General features: G+C 40.7%; 1 protein-coding gene across 1 annotated transcript in view; it reads left to right on the forward strand.

Annotated features, from left to right (window-relative positions):
- The window catches only part of dnah7 (dynein, axonemal, heavy chain 7), a 201,946-nt gene that overhangs the window by 147,147 nt on the left and 33,748 nt on the right, over positions 1-21,051 (forward strand). Inside the window, exons 49-52 of the mRNA XM_030126944.1 lie at positions 4,000-4,154; positions 5,757-5,947; positions 8,260-8,393; positions 12,011-12,346. Of these exons, the coding sequence (XP_029982804.1) occupies positions 4,000-4,154; positions 5,757-5,947; positions 8,260-8,393; positions 12,011-12,346 (816 nt within the window). The remainder of the gene's footprint in view (positions 1-3,999; positions 4,155-5,756; positions 5,948-8,259; positions 8,394-12,010; positions 12,347-21,051) is intronic.

Genomic DNA, 21,051 nt, shown 5'->3' on the forward strand with positions numbered 1-21,051 from the left:
ACTGTGTGTACTGTTGTGTGTGTTCTACTGTGTGTACTGTTATGTGTGTGTGTGTGTGTGTGTGTTCTACTGTGTGTACTGTTGTGTGTGTTCTACTGTGTGTACTGTTATGTGTGTGTGTGTGTGTGTGTGTGTGTGTGTGTTCTACTGTGTGTCCTGTTGTGTGTGTTCTACTGTGTGTCCTGTTGTGTGTGTTCTACTGTGTGTCCTGTTGTGTGTGTTCTACTGTGTGTCCTGTTGTGTGTGTTCTACTGTGTGTACTGTTGTGTGTGTTCTACTGTGTGTACTGTTGTGTGTGTTCTACTTCTGAGTAGTGGGCGTGGCCACGGAAAGGACTGACTTTATTACTGAGAAAACGCACATTTAGGGCTAAAGGTTGGTGTTAGCTTGGATAGGCTACGTACATGAGTGGTGCTAACTTTACCAGTTCATTCATTCTGTCATTGGACTGGACTGGTACGGAGATAAACAATGCACCATTTGAGTTTTCCAATTGGAGGACTGTGGTCCAATCAGAAAACAGTGTTTATCTGTAAACACTGTGTCCAAAGTCTGCTCTGGTAACACACACAATAAGGCATTAACCACAGGATAGCATACAGGCTAACTTAGCATGTTAGCGTTAGCACACACACAATAAAATATTAACCAAAGGATAGCATACCGGCTAACTTAGCATGTTAGCATTAGCACACTGAAAAGAAGGCATTAACCAAAAGGATAGCATACAGGCTAATTTAGCATGTTAGCATTAGCACACACACAATAAGGCATTAACCACAGGATAGCATACAGGCTAACTTAGCATGTTAGCATTAGCACACACACAATAAGGTATTAAACACAGGATCGCATACAGGCTAATGTAGCTTCTTAGCATTAGCACACACAATAAGGCTACTACTTCGCTGATACTGTTTGCATGCGTAGACCTTTGGGAACTAAGGGGGGAAGGTGATGGGGGGGTTGAACTGCTTTATGTTGAATGCCTTATAGCAGGGGTGTCCAAACTTTTTTTAAAGAGGGCCAGATCTGATAATGTGGACACTGCCAGGGGCCAGTGGTCCCTTCAGACATTTTTTAAACAGTAAAAATTACAAATAAATGCGCTGTTCTACAACATTTTTATTTTCATTGTCACAATATCATTTTATTAAATGGCAATGTAACCAAATCTAAGCCACTCAGGTGTGAACAAATTAAAAAAAAAAAAAAAAAAAACAATTCTGCCTTCCTTTCACATCTGGAGTCAGATAACATAGAACAAACTGTGTGGAGTATCTTAGACGTCCAAGAAGTTGATAAAAATCTTAACCCCACATTCATTTTAAACATGACTTATATAAGTAATCATTACTCATATATTACTCAGTAATGCAAAGTCTGTTAGCGTTTAAGATGAAAACATGTGACTCTTACTCTCGTCTTTCACAAAATCATTCAGAAAGTAATATTTTGTGTCACATCTACAAGTACATAACACCAGCAGTTAGAGGCAACTAACCTGGCAACTTGGTATCCTGCCTTGGTGGTGAATTCATTGAACTCCCAGGTTCACATGAAGAGTCACTGTTGAGTTTAAAGCAGCTTGAATTTGCTTCACTTTTTCGGAGCGCTCACTCCCTGCTAGCTTGTCGTATGCGTTAGCATGTTTTGTCTGCTAGTGTCTCTTTACATTGAATTCCTTAAACAAGGCAACAGTCTCTTGACAAATTAGGCAAACATAATTGCCTCGATTTTCAGTGAAAAAAATTGTAATTCCCATCTCTCCTGGAAGCGGTGGCCCTCACTGTCAACTTTGTTTTTTTTTAATTTACAGGCGCCGTGGTTAGAAATTAGCGAAAAAGGTTCACGGCGAGGTCACAGAGCCAGATAGAGTTAGAGTGGTGCTGCCACCATGAGGTGAAAGGAGAAACTGCATTTTGAACCTTTTATGATTCATGTACTCGGTTCAACAGTCCAAGCGGGCCATAAATAATACATTCTAAAACCCAAGCTGTGGGCCGTATAAAATCTGACCGCGGGCCGTGATTGGCCCCCGGGCCGGACTTTGGACATGCCTGCCTTATAGTAATTAATTTTTGTTAAATGCGGTGTGTAGGAAAAAACTTTATATGGTTTCTTTGTGGTGTATTCGTGGTATTTTGGGTTAATTGTGGATGCGCATGAGTGTGTGTGTATGTGTGTGTGTGTGTGTGTGTGTATGTGTCTGGGTTGGGGTTTCACCTGTGGAAATTAAAAGGCCAGTACAGAGCCGAATGCATTTTTGTCTTTATCCTTTGTTCCCCTGCTGATGGTTAATCCACCCATGTCCTTAAATGCGTTGTATTGGAGGCGTTTCAGAAAATAAGTGAACTGTTACATCCTCACTGGGGGGATGGTGATCCATGGAGAGCTGAGACTCCTCACTTTGTCCACCAGGAGCTTATATAAGCACAGAAACGCTCCACCTGTGATACTATAGAGATCATGGCAGCTGTAGATGGAGTTAACCCAACAGAACGTACACAGTACAACAAACAACATGAACACACAAACAGCCAAACAAAGCACTGACTAGAGAAACACCGAGCTGCTGCAGTTACTGTCTGTGCATCACCGTCCCTGTTCTCCACCACCATGACCCTCTATCCTGAGGCAGTATCCCTGAGCACCCAGCTGAAACCAAAGAAATCCCCTGGACAACGATAAAAGGTCATTGGACCAGTGTGTGTATTTGTGTATATGCCCCCCCCCTTCCCCGTCCCCATCCTCTTGTGTTGTCAAATGCCACGTTTCCACCAAGGTTCTAATAGTTTGGGATTTTTCATTCTAGTTTAGTTTTATTTAGTTTTGACTTTTTTTTCTCTAGTCCAGTTAGTTTTAATTAGTTTTTAGAGCAGGTTTGATAGTTTTTATTAGTTTTCATTTTCTTCTAAATGCTTAGTTTTAGTTTAGTTGTAGTTTAGTTGTAGTTCAGTTTTAGTCCAGTGGTCTCTTTTCTCTTCTTCTCTGTGGTCGTATTCAAATAAATCCCAGACAGGACTCTGCTGCTTTCTCCCAACTTTAGTCTCCATGTTTCCAGGTAGAGTGGGGACCAGAAGACGACTGGAAACCACAAGTGAACACAAGTGACGGACCAAAAAGTGTCGTATGGTGACAACAGAGAAAATTGCTTGAGGGAAATAAATCGATTTTTTATCAGTCCGACATTGACAAAGACGAAAATGAAGGGAATTTTTGTCTGTAATTTTTATCCGTTTTAGTTAGTTTTGTAAACACACAATACAGTTTCAGTTAGTTATCATTTTTTTTCTTTTAATTATAGTTTTTATTTATTTCAGTTAACGAAAATAGTTTTACAATTCTAGTTTTCGTCATTTCGTAAGTTTTCGTTAACGATAATAACCTTGGTTTCCACTATGTGGTACTGGCTCGATTTGACTCAACTTGGCCTTTTTTTGCATTTCCATTACGAAAAAGGACCTGGAATCTGGTACCTGGTACTAGTTTTTTGGTATCACCTCCGCCAATGTTCCAGGACTGGGGACCAGATACTAAAAGGTGACGTGTAAACACTGCAGACCACTGATTGGTCGGAGTCGTCTCTGTGACCCGCCCTTTAACAAAAAACAGATGCAGAAGTTGACAGTAAATATATCAGTAGGTGAATCCACATGATGACAGTCTGTAACACTATACCATGGTTTGTCGAGATTCGGTCTTTGGTGGCTGATGTAAAAATTCAGCATGAGTTGGACGAGACAACACACAACAAGCGAGTTTATCAGCGACTCTGAACAGACAACACGGAAGTAACACACCACATTGCTATGACGACCAGGTACTGTAAAGACTGTAGTATCCTGTAATGGAAACAGTCTCCAGGAATCGGACGTGGTACCAGAGTTGAGTCGAGCCGAGCCGAGCCGGTTCCACATAGTGGAAATGCAGCATAATGGTCTGTCACTGTCCGTCTGCTCAGTGTGTGTTGTGTTTTGTGTGTTTGTGTGTTTGTAGTACTGCTCGGCGGTGGCCTCTGATGATCGACCCCCAGGCCCAGGCCAACAAATGGATCAAGAACATGGAGCGGGTCAACGGCCTCCATGTGATTAAACAGAGTGACGCTGACTTTGTTCGCACCCTGGAGAACTGCATCCAGTTTGGAACACCAGGTACTGCTGCTCTGTCCACGTGTGTTTGAGTGACCGTATCTGTGTTCCTGTGTGGTCGGACTGGTGCAGTTCTGCACACTGAAGTCTTACTGGAACACTGGAAGTCCTAACCACGCCCACAAAGAAGAGGTCAGAGGTCGTTCAGGATTCACATGAGACGCTCCACTGTGCTTTTGTTTCTGTTCCACCTCTTGGTCATAAAACGAGGCCTACGCTGTCGGGGGCTGACACTAGGCCTGGGTATCATGGCCAATTTCCATAATCAATTCGATTTCGACTTATAAGGTTCTGATTTGATTAATCCCAATTCAATTCGATTCGATCCAATATCAATTCGATTCAGTATAAATTGATTGATTCAGATTAATTTAGTGACACCAAAGTACAATTTTGAGTTGTAACCTGATTATTTGAGTACCGCAGTCATGCAACACATCAATACTGGGATCAATATTGATATTAGAAAGAAAATAAATCTGACATTTCAGCAGAAGTAGATGAATCTGCTCTGAAATAATGAACAGGACACAAACATGTCCATGTTTCTCCAGTGGCTCAGAACGGACTGCTTCGTCATCTTTATTCTTCTGTTTTATGGCTGGAGGCTTCTACTCACTGGGGGGTGGGGGGGGTGCGCTCCGTGATTGTTGGTCTGAGCGGGGGGGGGGGCAGCATAGCGGTTGGTCATTGTCACTGTACTATTCCTCTAAGTCCATACTCAGCCATAGGTGATAGTATGGACCCAAGTTAACATTCCTGTAGCTGGAACCAGCTCGGCTCGACTCGGGTACCAGGTCCTGTTCCAGACCATTTCCATTACAGGATACTACCGACTTTACAGTACCTGGTCGTCATAGCGATGTGGCGCGTTACTTCCGTGTCGTCTGCTCAGAGTCGCTGATAAACTCGCTCGTTGCGTGTTGTCTCATCAAACTCCTGCTGAATTTTTCTGTCTGAACCTCCTGGACAAACCATGGTGTAGTTCTACAGTCTGTCATCATGTGGATTCACCTACCGACAGATTTACTGTCAACTTCTGCATCTGTTTTTTGTAAAAGGGCGGGGCACAGAGATGAGTCTGACCAACCTGTGGTCTGCAGTGTTTACACAGTGTCACCTTTTAGTATCTGGTCCCCAGTCCTGGAACCTCAGCGGAGGTGATACCAAAAAACTAGTACCAGGTACCAGATTCCAGGTCCTTTTTCATAATGGAAATGCAAAAAGGCCAAGTTGAGTCGAGTTGAGTCGAGTCGAGTCGGTGCCACGTAGAGGAAACATGGCATTACTGTGCCTGTGCAGAATCATCAGGACCTCAGTAGTGAAAGTTACAATATGACATATATGGTTAAACCGTACAAACAACAAGCAGGTCACAAACATGTTCTGGTCTCTTTTCAGTTAATTTTAATTTAAAAAAAGAAAAAGAAAAGTAATGGGAGAAGGTTAAAATTAAAGGGTTGATCATCAAACAAGATCCAGTAGGATTCTGTGGGAAACTGAAACGTGTCCTTTTCACTGTTTGAATGGAGTCAGTGGTTGATGCATGGGACTTATGAAGATGAATGTACTGGTCCAGATTCCATGTTGACCGTTTTGTCACAGTGCTGCTGGAGAATGTGGGTGAAGACCTGGACCCCATCTTAGAGCCTCTGTTACTGAGGCAGACCTTTAAACAGGCTGGAGCCACGTGCATCCGACTGGGAGACGCCACCATCGAATACTCACCAGACTTCCGTTTTTACATCACCACCAAGCTACGCAACCCACACTACCTCCCCGAGACCTCCATCAAGGTACGTCAGTCAGCCTCAGGTGGCGCACGACTTTTATAGTTTCACTTCAAACACATTTTAGGAATAATCTCAAAAACTCAAAAAGTTCTGTTTTTGCCAACATGCGTCTGTGTGCTCACAGTTTAGCATCTGCAAGTTAAAATCTGAAATGACGTCCAGATGACAGTGGTGATTAACCCTTTCATGCATAGTGGTCACTCCAGTGGACAGTTACTCTACAGCTATTCTCTTGTATATTCATGGGTTTTGTTGTTTTAGTTCCATATCAACCAACACAGTGGACACTTATGCATCATCTCATAAACTGCAATTCATACCATTATTGTAACTTTGCTGTTCTTGATTGGTTCTTGAGTGGAAATCAATTGTTAATATTTATTTTTTGCATATTATCTGCATGAAGTGAGTAATAACTAGTATTAGAATATGTTAAAATGTGAGAAAACATCAGATTAGCTGCATTAAACATGGTTTCATGTCACTGTTTTCATATCACTTTATGATATTGGGTTTTAAATTCATGTTTCTTTGCTTCAAGAATAAAATTCATGGTGTAGCTGAGTGGACATTTTTGTAACTCCATGACAAACAGGTTGATTTAAAAAAAAAAAAAAATCAATCACATTGTTTTTTTTTCATGCCTAAAGAGGAATAAAAACACTCAGGAAAAAAAATCTTGATTAAGGTTCTCATAATTTATGCATGAAAGGGTTAAATTTGGGAGTTCATTTGAACAAGTGGCAAATTAAAACAAAAAAATGTGGACCGTTCTACCTTAAACAGATGGAAACTTTAGAGGGTAGAACGGACCATCTGTTTAAGGCAGAACGGACCATTTGTTTAAGGTAGAACGGGCACTCTCCTCCTTGGGAATCCACTCTCCCTTTGTGTATCTCCACTGCTGAGGTACCTTCCCTTTCCTCCAGATGGCTCTGTAGATCTTCCAAAGACATTCCAAAAGCCTGGGCCAGTTCTTGAAGACCTTACGTGGTACTCCACATGGGCTTGGTACTGATGCTGTTCCGGCAGATTTGATGGCCTCTCTGACTTCCTTGAGGGTGGGTTTGTTGATGTTCAGCTGGATTCTGGATTCAGGTGGGCATATTAGAGCTGCACAATGGCTGAGGTCTTGCTCTCTCATGCCGTTGCTGTAGGTGTTACTGAGGTAGCAGTTGATGTCCTCCTCTGGACATCTGAGTTGACCACTGCAGTTTTTTGCAAACCCGAATGGATCATCACTGAAGGCAGTGTACTTGTGGGCCCTCTCTTAGCCCCTCCTCCGGTGCCACTCAGCACGTCGATGAGTGGTTAGAGGAGTGGTGCGGGACAGGCTAAGTCCTGCAAGGGCTGCCTTCTCTTTCTCACCTGCTCTCTCGTACTGGCTCCTGAGCATTGGTAGCTCTTGTCTGAGCTGGGCCGTCGTAGCTTCACCTCGGTTCGGAATAGGTGCTGCAGTAGTCGTCTTAGCGGCACATCGCTCCTTGATGCCAAACCTGTTTGATGTGATGTTCATTACGAAGCTGCTCGTTGTCCTGAACCTCATGTCCACGTTTCCCTTGTCTGTTGCTTCAAGGGCTGTAATAACATCGGCATCAAACTGGCACCACTCTGCCTCTTTATTGGCAGCAGGCCACAAAGTCCAACGGTGTTCTGATGGTCTGCTTTGGGGTGTAGCTTGTGGTGCTTGGAGGTTCCGGGCACTGTAGGGTCTGTCCGGACCTGGCTTCTCCTCCGTCTCACCAGGTGCTGTACCTAGTCCTGACACTGTGCGCTGCCCCACTAACGTCCTCATGCAGCTCATCCAGATCTGGTGTATCTTCAGACCTGTCTGGTTTTTGCAGACCTTGCCACATCTGCAGACTGCACTCGAAGTCAACTGAATGTTTGTGTTGGTCGTTGCCAGAATATCCGTCTGTTCGGGGCGCTCACTTAGGGTATCAAAATCTTACAACTTTAATTTCTATCCGATTTCTAACCGACCACATTGGACCTGACAGACCCTGAGACCACATTGGACCTTAAAGACCCTGGAGACCACATTGCACCTTACAGACCCTGGAGATCACATTGGACCTTACAGACCCCGGAGACCACATTGGACCTTACAGACCCCGGAGACCACATTGGACCTTACAGACCCCGGAGACCACATTGGACCTTACAGACCCCGGAGACCACATTGGACCTTACAGACCCTGGAGACCACATTGGACCTGACAGACCCTGGAGACCACATTGGACCTTACAGACCCTGGAGACCACATTGGACCTAACAGACTCTGTTTCCTGTTGTGTTTTTTCTGTAACTGTAGGTGACGCTGTTGAATTTCATGATCACACCTGAAGGCATCCAGGACCAGCTGCTGGGCATCGTAGTGACCCAGGAAAGACCAGACCTGGAGGAGGAGAAACAGGCCCTGATCCTGCAGGGAGCAGACAACAAAAGGTAGAACCCCAGACCCAGACCAGACCTCATCACTAATGCTCTAAAATGTCTCTTTGTCTCATAGTCCGTTTTCAGACTGGGTATCTGAGTCCGTATCAGAGTCTGTTCCATCCCAAAGTCCACTTCATTTTATCAATGTGAATGCAGTGTGTGAGTACCATACCTGAGCCCACCTGAGTCCACCTGAGAAGGTAGTCCTGGCTACGGACTGCGTGGGTTCCAGTACAGAATGTTGCAGTGTGACAGTAATCTGTACCAGATACCTGAAGTGACCTAATCTGGTCCCTCCCTCCTCCTGCAGTCAAACCTCCTGTTTATTCATCTGTTCCACCTAAATTCCACCTGCTCGTGTTTCTTTCTGCCGTTAAACATGTCTGCCTCAGTGTGGGAAAGTGCTGACAGGTGTGTGTTTTTATTGTCTAGACACTTTGTACTTTGTCTTCCATACTTTAATTGTCTTGTCTATGCTGCTTATTTTTGGATTTAATACAGACCCTTTTTCTGTTTGTACACAATGATGACGTAAAATGTATGCGTGCGCATTTTGGCAACGAAAGTATGGTGGAGATAAACAGCTTGTCAAGCTATGCAAGGAGATTATCGACTAAAGATCACGAATGAAGACGTTACCAAGTGGCCAAATATACAGTGGACAGATATATATATGTATTTAAACTGAGCGTGTACACCACAGAGACACTGTGAGCGTAGAAGTCCCTGGATGCTTCTGAATCTGTTGTCTGTGCTCATGTACAGAACGTCAGATACCATGACATAGAGTCGGAGTTTTGTGTTTTGAAATCGGAAGTTTTCTCTAGTCAAAGACAAGGACACAAGACAACGACATATGAAGCTTGGGTTAGAATCAACCAACCACAAAACTACGTCCTCACAGTGAACTGCACCTGTATGAAGGTAAGGAGCCTTTTTGGTGTTGTTGGTTTGTAGATAACAGTTCACTAATGTAAACAAGGCTTTCCCCTAAAATGAAAGAGTAGATGTTGGTTTCTGTCCTCATTCCAGTCCACACCTTTAATCGTCTGCAGACACAGACTCCGCCGGTTGCTTTGAAATGGTCGTGATCCTGTCGGAATCCAATAAAACTTGAATCCTCAGGTGGAAAAGCAATTCGTACAACCGTATACGCAACAACCAGACCTGTTGATACTGGGAACAGTTTGTAAAAGTTTGCTAACCAGTTGCTACCTCGTCTTTGTCATTCAGAACGGCTGGAGAACAGCACCACTTCTGTTGACAAGATACAAACGCAACATTATGTGACGTAGGCTGAAAAAGGGTGTATATGTTTTCTTCTAAGTTAAGTTTGATCTGCACTGACCTGAAGAACACCTTGATTTTCCTCATGTTGATGTCTTGTGTGTGACATTAAAGCTTCCTAATCTGATCGACCGAACCACTGGGTGAAATATCAAGGACAACAAAGGTCGCTCTTCTCTTTGGTTCAAACAGGGTTACAGATAAAGTATGATTTACTGATTTATTCCGAACATGCAATGAAATTTAACATATATGCACTTGCAAAACATACATGATAATACAAATATCAAGAATCATAACAATCTTTGTCAGAAGAAAAGCACAATAATTTAATTTACATGCCCGAAAAGGCATTAACACTGTTGTAGACAAACGAACAGAACAGTCGCTCTGTTGAACACGTCAGTAACAGTAAATCACAAAAACCATAATTAATTTTGGTTAATGGATTACTGCGTCAGAAATCTTTAGAATTTATACAACGGGTAACTATTTTCGCTATGCCCTGACTTAAACTGCGTGTTCATGCGAAACACATGATGGACACTCGGATGGAAGAATCAAAACAGGGGAAATGAAGAATTTCACCAAAAAGAAGGGTTGAGGTTTAAAAAGTTAAAACAAAGCTTGATTTATTGCTTCAGGCAAAAATGAAAATTTAAAAAAAGAAAAAAAAGAGAAGTCTTTTATCAACTTATATCTCTTCAAACACACTGTTCGTCTCTTCCACATGAAAATCTTCTTTACATTTTATAGTCTTCACTCACTCTTTGAAGACGTCCATATTTGGTACATAATCTCAGCGATTGGTCGACAGTTGTTGCTGGGTAAAACACATCACAGACACGTCAATCACTCCACTTGAGCTAATTCTAAGAAAAAACACATTTGAAAGTTCACCTGAGTTAATCACACCTTGGTTTAACATTTGTGCCAAAAATCCTTCTTGAAACCTGAAATAACCCTGACCTTTCACTGTTCAGTACACATAAAATAAAAATACAAAATGCATATCAGCTAAAATTTCCTTAGAGGGTCAAATGAGTGTCCATTTTTGTAAAAAAAAAAAAAAAAAAAAAAAACAGTTGTCCTACAGTCCTAGAAGTGTGTGTAAATAATGCTAATCCATTTGTGCACAGACTACTGATATTCTCTGACAGTGGAAGCTCTATTTTCATAAATATTGGATTTGGAATAGCACGTGGATGTGAAAACTTTTGCTGGTGGACGGACGTGACATTACCCATGATGCTCTGGTCAGTCCCAGTACTTTATTAGGAATAAACTTATAGACTTCCTATTGCTAATTGTGCTCTTCTTCATAAATGTTGGTATTGTGGATCTAAAACAATCCCAGCTGACACAAAAACACTAAATGTGTCAGTGGACGGATGTGACATGGTTGTTGTGGATCCCATCATACTGATGCTCTGCAGCCATGTCAGCGTTTACACTAATGATCCCTGTGCAAAAACTAGGAGCACTATTATTTATTGGATAGTTTAGCATCAGACTAAAGAGGAAAGAACAATCTAGAATTGTTCTTTCTGTATAAAAATGCTTCTTATTGTAAAAGTGTTGATGTAAACAGTGCTGTGTGCCATTCTTCATGTATGTATTGGTGGAACAGAAGCAGGATGGATCAGCACCATACTCCAGACTGAACCTGTACAAATAAAACATGTGATATGGAGGAGAGAATCTGGGAAGAAAAACTGGGGAATCCAAAAGAAGAGAGGATTTGTTTTTCAGAGAAATTCAGTTCAAATAGAACTTGTCCATTTGTGACATGAAAATATAGCATTAATTGTGATGAAATGGTTGATTTTGGAGCTGAAAACATAGTTCATATGAGCATCAACATGTTGAACAGAAGTGAAATCCTGTCCATTTGAACAACTGTCATTTACCAACACAAAGTTCCTTTGGATTCACTGAGACTGATTTAATATGAACACAGACACACAGAAGAGCTGTGAGCACATGTGAGCTGTACTACAAAATATAAATCAGAATATAACAACTTAGGTTTGCAAAATAAAACCCTTATGATGGTCATCTGACATCTTAGAGCAAAGACCAGTGTATTTCAGCTCAGTTGAGGATGTAAGGGTTTGTCTTCTTCTGACTTCTGCCTTTGTTGGATAACTACAGAAGTCCTTCCACAGCTCCACCTACTGTTTCAGCCTGGAACAGCCACTGGTACTGGGGCTGTGGTAGGTGTTGGAACAGAACATCTGAGGGAAAGAGTGAACATATCCAAGTACAGTACAGATCCAGATACCCAGTGTGAAAACGTCCACAGTAAAAATAGTAAATGTGTAAATTTTTTGTGTCAGACAGCTGAAGGAAATTGAAGACCGGATCTTAGAGGTTCTGTCGTCGTCTGAGGGAAACATCCTGGAAGATGAGACGGCCGTTCAGATCCTGTCCGCTTCCAAAGAGCTGGCCACCGAGATCTCAGAGAAGCAGGCGGTCGCCGAGGAGACGGAGAAGAAGATCGACAAGACCCGCATGGGTTACACTCCTATCGCCGTCCACTCATCCATCCTGTTCTTCTCCATCGCTGACCTGGCCCACATCGAACCCATGTACCAGTACTCCCTCAGCTGGTACATCAACCTGTTCATCAGCTCCATCCATAACTCTGAGAAGAGCCAGGATTTAGACCAGAGGTGACAACAGCAGCAACCACACACTGGGTTCTACTGCCCATGTGCAGAATGGAACCATCAACCAGTTCCAGACGCATGCACATGAAAACACAAATGAAACCCATGCTTATCTGTTTCAGATTACAGACACAGTTCTGTTTCAGATTACAGACACAGTTCTCTGTTTCAGATTACAGACACAGTTCTGTTTCAGATTACAGACACAGTTGTGTTTCAGATTACAGACACAGTTCTCTGTTTCAGATTACAGACACAGTTCTGTTTCAGATTACAGACACAGTTCTGTTTCAGATTACAGACACAGTTCTCTGTTTCAGATTACAGACACAGTTCTGTTTCAGATTACAGACACAGTTCTCTGTTTCAGATTACAGACACAGTTCTCTGTTTCAGATTACAGACACAGTTCTCTGTTTCACATTACAGACACAGTTCTGTTTCAGATTACAGACACAGTTCTGTTTCAGATTACAGACACAGTTCTCTGTTTCAGATTACAGACACAGTTCTCTGTTTCATATTACAGACACAGTTCTCTGTTTCAGATTACAGACACAGTTCTGTTTCAGATTACAGACACAGTTCTCTGTTTCAGATTACAGACACAGTTCTGTTTCAGATTACAGACACAGTTCCTGTTTCAGATTACAGACACAGTTCTGTTTCAGATTACAGACACAGTTCTCTGTTTCAGATTACAGACACAGTTCTGTTTCAGATTACAGACACAGTTCTCTGTTTCAGATTACAGACACAGTTCTCTGTTTCACATTACAGACACAGTTCTGTTTCAGATTACAGACACAGTTCTCTGTTTCAGATTACAGACACAGTTCCTGTTTCAGATTACAGACACAGTTCTGTTTCAGATTACAGACACAGTTCTGTTTCAGATTACAGACACAGTTCTCTGTTTCAGATTACAGACACAGTTCTCTGTTTCAGATTACAAACACAGTTCTGTTTCAGATTACAGACACAGTTCTGTTTCAGATTACAGACACAGTTCTCTGTTTCAGATTACAGACACAGTTCTGTTTCAGATTACAGACACAGTTCTCTGTTTCAGATTACAGACACAGTTCTCTGTTTCAGATTACAAACACAGTTCTGTTTCAGATTACAGACACAGTTCCTGTTTCAGATTACAGACACAGTTCTCTGTTTCAGATTACAGACACAGTTCTGTTTCAGATTACAGACACAGTTCTGTTTCAGATTACAGACACAGTTCTCTGTTTCAGATTACAGACACAGTTCTGTTTCAGATTACAGACACAGTTCTCTGTTTCAGATTACAGACACAGTTCTGTTTCAGATTACAGACACAGTTCCTGTTTCAGATTACAGACACAGTTCTGTTTCAGATTACAGACACAGTTCTCTGTTTCAGATTACAGACACAGTTCTGTTTCAGATTACAGACACAGTTCTGTTTCAGATTACAGACACAGTTCTCTGTTTCAGATTACAAACACAGTTCTGTTTCAGATTACAGACACAGTTCCTGTTTCAGATTACAGACACAGTTCTCTGTTTCAGATTACAGACACAGTTCTGTTTCAGATTACAGACACAGTTCTCTGTTTCAGATTACAGACACAGTTCTCTGTTTCAGATTACAGACACAGTTCTGTTTCAGATTACAGACACAGTTCTGTTTCAGATTACAGACACAGTTCTGTTTCAGATTACAGACACAGTTCTCTGTTTCAGATTACAGACACAGTTCTGTTTCAGATTACAGACACAGTTCTCTGTTTCAGATTACAGACACAGTTCTGTTTCAGATTACAGACACAGTTGTGTTTCAGATTACAGACACAGTTCTCTGTTTCAGATTACAGACACAGTTCTGTTTCAGATTACAGACACAGTTCTGTTTCAGATTACAGACACAGTTCTGTTTCAGATTACAGACACAGTTCTCTGTTTCAGATTACAGACACAGTTCTGTTTCAGATTACAGACACAGTTCTGTTTCAGATTACAGACATAGTTCCTGTTTCAGATTACAGACACAGTTCTCTGTTTCAGATTACAGACACAGTTCTGTTTCAGATTACAGACACAGTTCTCTGTTTCAGATTACAGACACAGTTCTCTGTTTCACATTACAGACACAGTTCTGTTTCAGATTACAGACACAGTTCTGTTTCAGATTACAGACACAGTTCTCTGTTTCAGATTACAGACACAGTTCTCTGTTTCATATTACAGACACAGTTCTCTGTTTCAGATTACAGACACAGTTCTGTTTCAGATTACAGACACAGTTCTCTGTTTCAGATTACAGACACAGTTCTGTTTCAGATTACAGACACAGTTCCTGTTTCAGATTACAGACACAGTTCTGTTTCAGATTACAGACACAGTTCTCTGTTTCAGATTACAGACACAGTTCTGTTTCAGATTACAGACACAGTTCTCTGTTTCAGATTACAGACACAGTTCTCTGTTTCACATTACAGACACAGTTCTGTTTCAGATTACAGACACAGTTCTCTGTTTCAGATTACAGACACAGTTCCTGTTTCAGATTACAGACACAGTTCTGTTTCAGATTACAGACACAGTTCTGTTTCAGATTACAGACACAGTTCTCTGTTTCAGATTACAGACACAGTTCTCTGTTTCAGATTACAAACACAGTTCTGTTTCAGATTACAGACACAGTTCTGTTTCAGATTACAGACACAGTTCTCTGTTTCAGATTACAGACACAGTTCTGTTTCAGATTACAGACACAGTTCTCTGTTTCAGATTACAGACACAGTTCTCTGTTTCAGATTACAAACACAGTTCTGTTTCAGATTACAGACACAGTTCCTGTTTCAGATTACAGACACAGTTCTCTGTTTCAGATTACAGACACAGTTCTGTTTCAGATTACAGACACAGTTCTGTTTCAGATTACAGACACAGTTCTCTGTTTCAGATTACAGACACAGTTCTGTTTCAGATTACAGACACAGTTCTCTGTTTCAGATTACAGACACAGTTCTGTTTCAGATTACAGACACAGTTCCTGTTTCAGATTACAGACACAGTTCTGTTTCAGATTACAGACACAGTTCTCTGTTTCAGATTACAGACACAGTTCTGTTTCAGATTACAGACACAGTTCTGTTTCAGATTACAGACACAGTTCTCTGTTTCAGATTACAAACACAGTTCTGTTTCAGATTACAGACACAGTTCCTGTTTCAGATTACAGACACAGTTCTCTGTTTCAGATTACAGACACAGTTCTGTTTCAGATTACAGACACAGTTCTCTGTTTCAGATTACAGACACAGTTCTCTGTTTCAGATTACAAACACAGTTCTGTTTCAGATTACAGACACAGTTCCTGTTTCAGATTACAGACACAGTTCTCTGTTTCAGATTACAGACACAGTTCTCTGTTTCAGATTACAGACACAGTTCTGTTTCAGATTACAGACACAGTTCCTGTTTCAGATTACAGACACAGTTCTGTTTCAGATTACAGACACAGTTCTCTGTTTCAGATTACAGACACAGTTCTGTTTCAGATTACAGACACAGTTCTGTTTCAGATTACAGACACAGTTCTCTGTTTCAGATTACAGACACAGTTCTGTTTCAGATTACAGACACAGTTCTCTGTTTCAGATTACAAACACAGTTCTGTTTCAGATTACAGACACAGTTCCTGTTTCAGATTACAGACACAGTTCTCTGTTTCAGATTACAGACACAGTTCTGTTTCAGATTACAGACACAGTTCTCTGTTTCAGATTACAGACACAGTTCTCTGTTTCAGATTACAAACACAGTTCTGTTTCAGATTACAGACACAGTTCCTGTTTCAGATTACAGACACAGTTCTCTGTTTCAGATTACAGACACAGTTCTCTGTTTCAGATTACAGACACAGTTCTGTTTCAGATTACAGACACAGTTCCTGTTTCAGATTACAGACACAGTTCTGTTTCAGATTACAGACACAGTTCTCTGTTTCAGATTACAGACACAGTTCTGTTTCAGATTACAGACACAGTTCTGTTTCAGATTACAGACACAGTTCTCTGTTTCAGATTACAGACACAGTTCTGTTTCAGATTACAGACACAGTTCTGTTTCAGATTACAGACACAGTTCTCTGTTTCAGATTACAGACACAGTTCTGTTTCAGATTACAGACACAGTTCTGTTTCAGATTACAGACATAGTTCCTGTTTCAGATTACAGACACAGTTCCTGTTTCAGATTACAGACACAGTTCTGTTTCAGATTACAGACACAGTTCTCTGTTTCAGATTACAGACACAGTTCTCTGTTTCAGATTACAGACATAGTTCCTGTTTCAGATTACAGACACAGTTCTGTTTCAGATTACAGACATAGTTCTGTTTCAGATTACAGACACAGTTCTCTGTTTCAGATTACAGACACAGTTCCTGTTTCAGATTACAGACACAGTTCTCTGTTTCAGATTACAGACACAGTTCTCTGTTTCAGATTACAGACACAGTTCTGTTTCAGATTACAGCCACAGTTCTCTGTTTCAGATTACAAACACAGTTCTGTTTCAGATTACAGACACAGTTCTCTGTTTCAGATTACAGACACAGTTCTCTGTTTCAGATTACAGACACAGTTCTCTGTTTCACATTACAGACACAGTTCTGTTTCAGATTACAGACACAGTTCCTGTTTCAGATTACAGACACAGTTCTGTTTCAGATTACAGACACAGTTCTCTGTTTCAGATTACAGACACAGTTCTGTTTCAGATTACAGACACAGTTCTCTGTTTCAGATTACAAACACAGTTCTGTTTCAGATTACAGACACAGTTCCTGTTTCAGATTACAGACACAGTTCTCTGTTTCAGATTACAGACACAGTTCTGTTTCAGATTACAGACACAGTTCCTGTTTCAGATTACAGACACAGTTCTGTTTCAGATTACAGACACAGTTCTCTGTTTCAGATTACAGACACAGTTCTGTTTCAGATTACAGACACAGTTCTGTTTCAGATTACAGACACAGTTCTGTTTCAGATTACAGACACAGTTCTCCGTTTCAGATTACAGACACAGTTCTCTGTTTCAGATTACAAACACAGTTCTGTTTCAGATTACAGACAGTTCCTGTTTCAAATTACAGACACAGTTCTGTTTCAGATTACAGACACAGTTCCTGTTTCAGATTACAGACACAGTTCCTGTTTCAGATTACAGACACAGTTCTGTTTCAGATTACAGACACAGTTCTCTGTTTCAGATTACAGACACAGTTCTCTGTTTCAGATTACAAACACAGTTCTGTTTCAGATTACAGACACAGTTCTGTTTCAGATTACAGACACAGTTCTCTGTTTCAGATTACAGACACAGTTCTGTTTCAGATTACAGACACAGTTCTCTGTTTCAGATTACAGACACAGTTCTCTGTTTCAGATTACAAACACAGTTCTGTTTCAGATTACAGACACAGTTCCTGTTTCAGATTACAGACACAGTTCTCTGTTTCAGATTACAGACACAGTTCTGTTTCAGATTACAGACACAGTTCTGTTTCAGATTACAGACACAGTTCTCTGTTTCAGATTACAGACACAGTTCCTGTTTCAGATTACAGACACAGTTCTGTTTCAGATTACAGACACAGTTCTCTGTTTCAGATTACAGACACAGTTCTGTTTCAGATTACAGACACAGTTCTCTGTTTCAGATTACAGACACAGTTCTGTTTCAGATTACAGACACAGTTCCTGTTTCAGATTACAGACACAGTTCTGTTTCAGATTACAGACACAGTTCTCTGTTTCAGATTACAGACACAGTTCTGTTTCAGATTACAGACACAGTTCTGTTTCAGATTACAGACACAGTTCTGTTTCAGATTACAAACACAGTTCTGTTTCAGATTACAGACACAGTTCCTGTTTCAGATTACAGACACAGTTCCCTGTTTCAGATTACAGACACAGTTCTGTTTCAGATTACAGACACAGTTCTCTGTTTCAGATTACAGACACAGTTCTCTGTTTCAGATTACAGACACAGTTCTGTTTCAGATTACAGACACAGTTCTCTGTTTCAGATTACAGACACAGTTCTGTTTCAGATTACAGACACAGTTCTGTTTCAGATTACAGACACAGTTCTCTGTTTCAGATTACAGACACAGTTCTGTTTCAGATTACAGACACAGTTCCTGTTTCAGATTACAGACACAGTTCCTGTTTCAGATTACAGACACAGTTCTGTTTCAGATTACAGACACAGTTCTCTGTTTCAGATTACAGACACAGTTCTCTGTTTCAGATTACAGACATAGTTCCTGTTTCAGATTACAGACACAGTTCTGTTTCAGATTACAGACATAGTTCTGTTTCAGATTACAGACACAGTTCTCTGTTTCAGATTACAGACACAGTTCCTGTTTCAGATTACAGACACAGTTCTCTGTTTCAGATTACAGACACAGTTCTGTTTCAGATTACAGACACAGTTCTGTTTCAGATTACAGACACAGTTCTCTGTTTCAGATTACAAACACAGTTCTGTTTCAGATTACAGACACAGTTCTCTGTTTCAGATTACAGACACAGTTCTCTGTTTCAGATTACAGACACAGTTCTCTGTTTCACATTACAGACACAGTTCTGTTTCAGATTACAGACACAGTTCCTGTTTCAGATTACAGACACAGTTCTGTTTCAGATTACAGACACAGTTCTCTGTTTCAGATTACAGACACAGTTCTGTTTCAGATTACAGACACAGTTCTCTGTTTCAGATTACAAACACAGTTCTGTTTCAGATTACAGACACAGTTCCTGTTTCAGATTACAGACACAGTTCTCTGTTTCAGATTACAGACACAGTTGTGTTTCAGATTACAGACACAGTTCTCTGTTTCAGATTACAGACACAGTTCTCTGTTTCAGATTACAAACACAGTTCTGTTTCAGATTACAGACACAGTTCCTGTTTCAGATTACAGACACAGTTCTCTGTTTCAGATTACAGACACAGTTCTGTTTCAGATTACAGACACAGTTCCTGTTTCAGATTACAGACACAGTTCTGTTTCAGATTACAGACACAGTTCTCTGTTTCAGATTACAGACACAGTTCTGTTTCAGATTACAGACACAGTTCTGTTTCAGATTACAGACACAGTTCTGTTTCAGATTACAGACACAGTTCTCCGTTTCAGATTACAGACACAGTTCTCTGTTTCAGATTACAAACACAGTTCTGTTTCAGATTACAGACACAGTTCCTGTTTCAGATTACAGACACAGTTCTGTTTCAGATTACAGACACAGTTCCTGTTTCAGATTACAGACACAGTTCTGTTTCAGATTACAGACACAGTTCTGTTTCAGATTACAGACACAGTTCTCTTTTTCAGATTACAGACACAGTTCTGTTTCAGATTACAGACACAGTTCCTGTTTCAGATTACAGACACAGTTCTTTTTCAGATTACAGACACAGTTCTCTGTTTCAGATTACAGACACAGTTCTCTGTTTCAGATTACAAACACAGTTCTGTTTCAGATTACAGACACAGTTCTGTTTCAGATTACAGACACAGTTCTCTGTTTCAGATTACAGACACAGTTCTCTGTTTCAGATTACAGACACAGTTCTGTTTCAGATTACAGACACAGTTCTCTGTTTCAGATTACAGACACAGTTCCTGTTTCAGATTACAGACACAGTTCTGTTTCAGATTACAGACACAGTTCTCTGTTTCAGATTACAGACACAGTTCCTGTTTCAGATTACAGACACAGTTCTCTGTTTCAGATTACAGACACAGTTCTGTTTCAGATTACAGACACAGTTCTGTTTCAGATTACAGACACAGTTCTCTGTTTCAGATTACAGACACAGTTCTGTTTCAGATTACAGACACAGTTCTCTGTTTCAGATTACAAACACAGTTCTGTTTCAGATTACAGACACAGTTCCTGTTTCAGATTACAGACACAGTTCTGTTTCAGATTACAGACACAGTTCTCTGTTTCAGATTACAGACACAGTTCTGTTTCAGATTACAGACACAGTTCTGTTTCAGATTACAGACACAGTTCTCTGTTTCAGATTACAGACACAGTTCTGTTTCAGATTACAGACACAGTTCTGTTTCAGATTACAGACACAGTTCTCTGTTTCAGATTACAGACACAGTTCTGTTTCAGATTACAGACACAGTTCTCTGTTTCAGATTACAGACACAGTTCTGTTTCAGATTACAGACACAGTTCCTGTTTCAGATTACAGACACAGTTCTGTTTCAGATTACAGATACAGTTCTCTGTTTCAGATTACAGACACAGTTCTGTTTCAGATTACAGACACAGTTCTGTTTCAGATTACAGACACAGTTCTCTGTTTCAGATTACAAACACAGTTCTGTTTCAGATTACAGACACAGTTCCTGTTTCAGATTACAGACACAGTTCTCTGTTTCAGATTACAGACACAGTTCTGTTTCAGATTACAGACACAGTTCCTGTTTCAGATTACAGACACAGTTCTGTTTCAGATTACAGACACAGTTCTGTTTCAGATTACAGACACAGTTCTGTTTCAGATTACAGACACAGTTCTCTGTTTCAGATTACAGACACAGTTCTGTTTCAGATTACAGACACAGTTCTGTTTCAGATTACAGACACAGTTCTCTGTTTCAGATTACAGACACAGTTCT

This window comes from Sphaeramia orbicularis, chromosome 22 (assembly GCF_902148855.1).
Source record: "Sphaeramia orbicularis chromosome 22, fSphaOr1.1, whole genome shotgun sequence".
Classification (NCBI taxonomy): Eukaryota; Metazoa; Chordata; class Actinopteri; order Kurtiformes; family Apogonidae; genus Sphaeramia; species Sphaeramia orbicularis.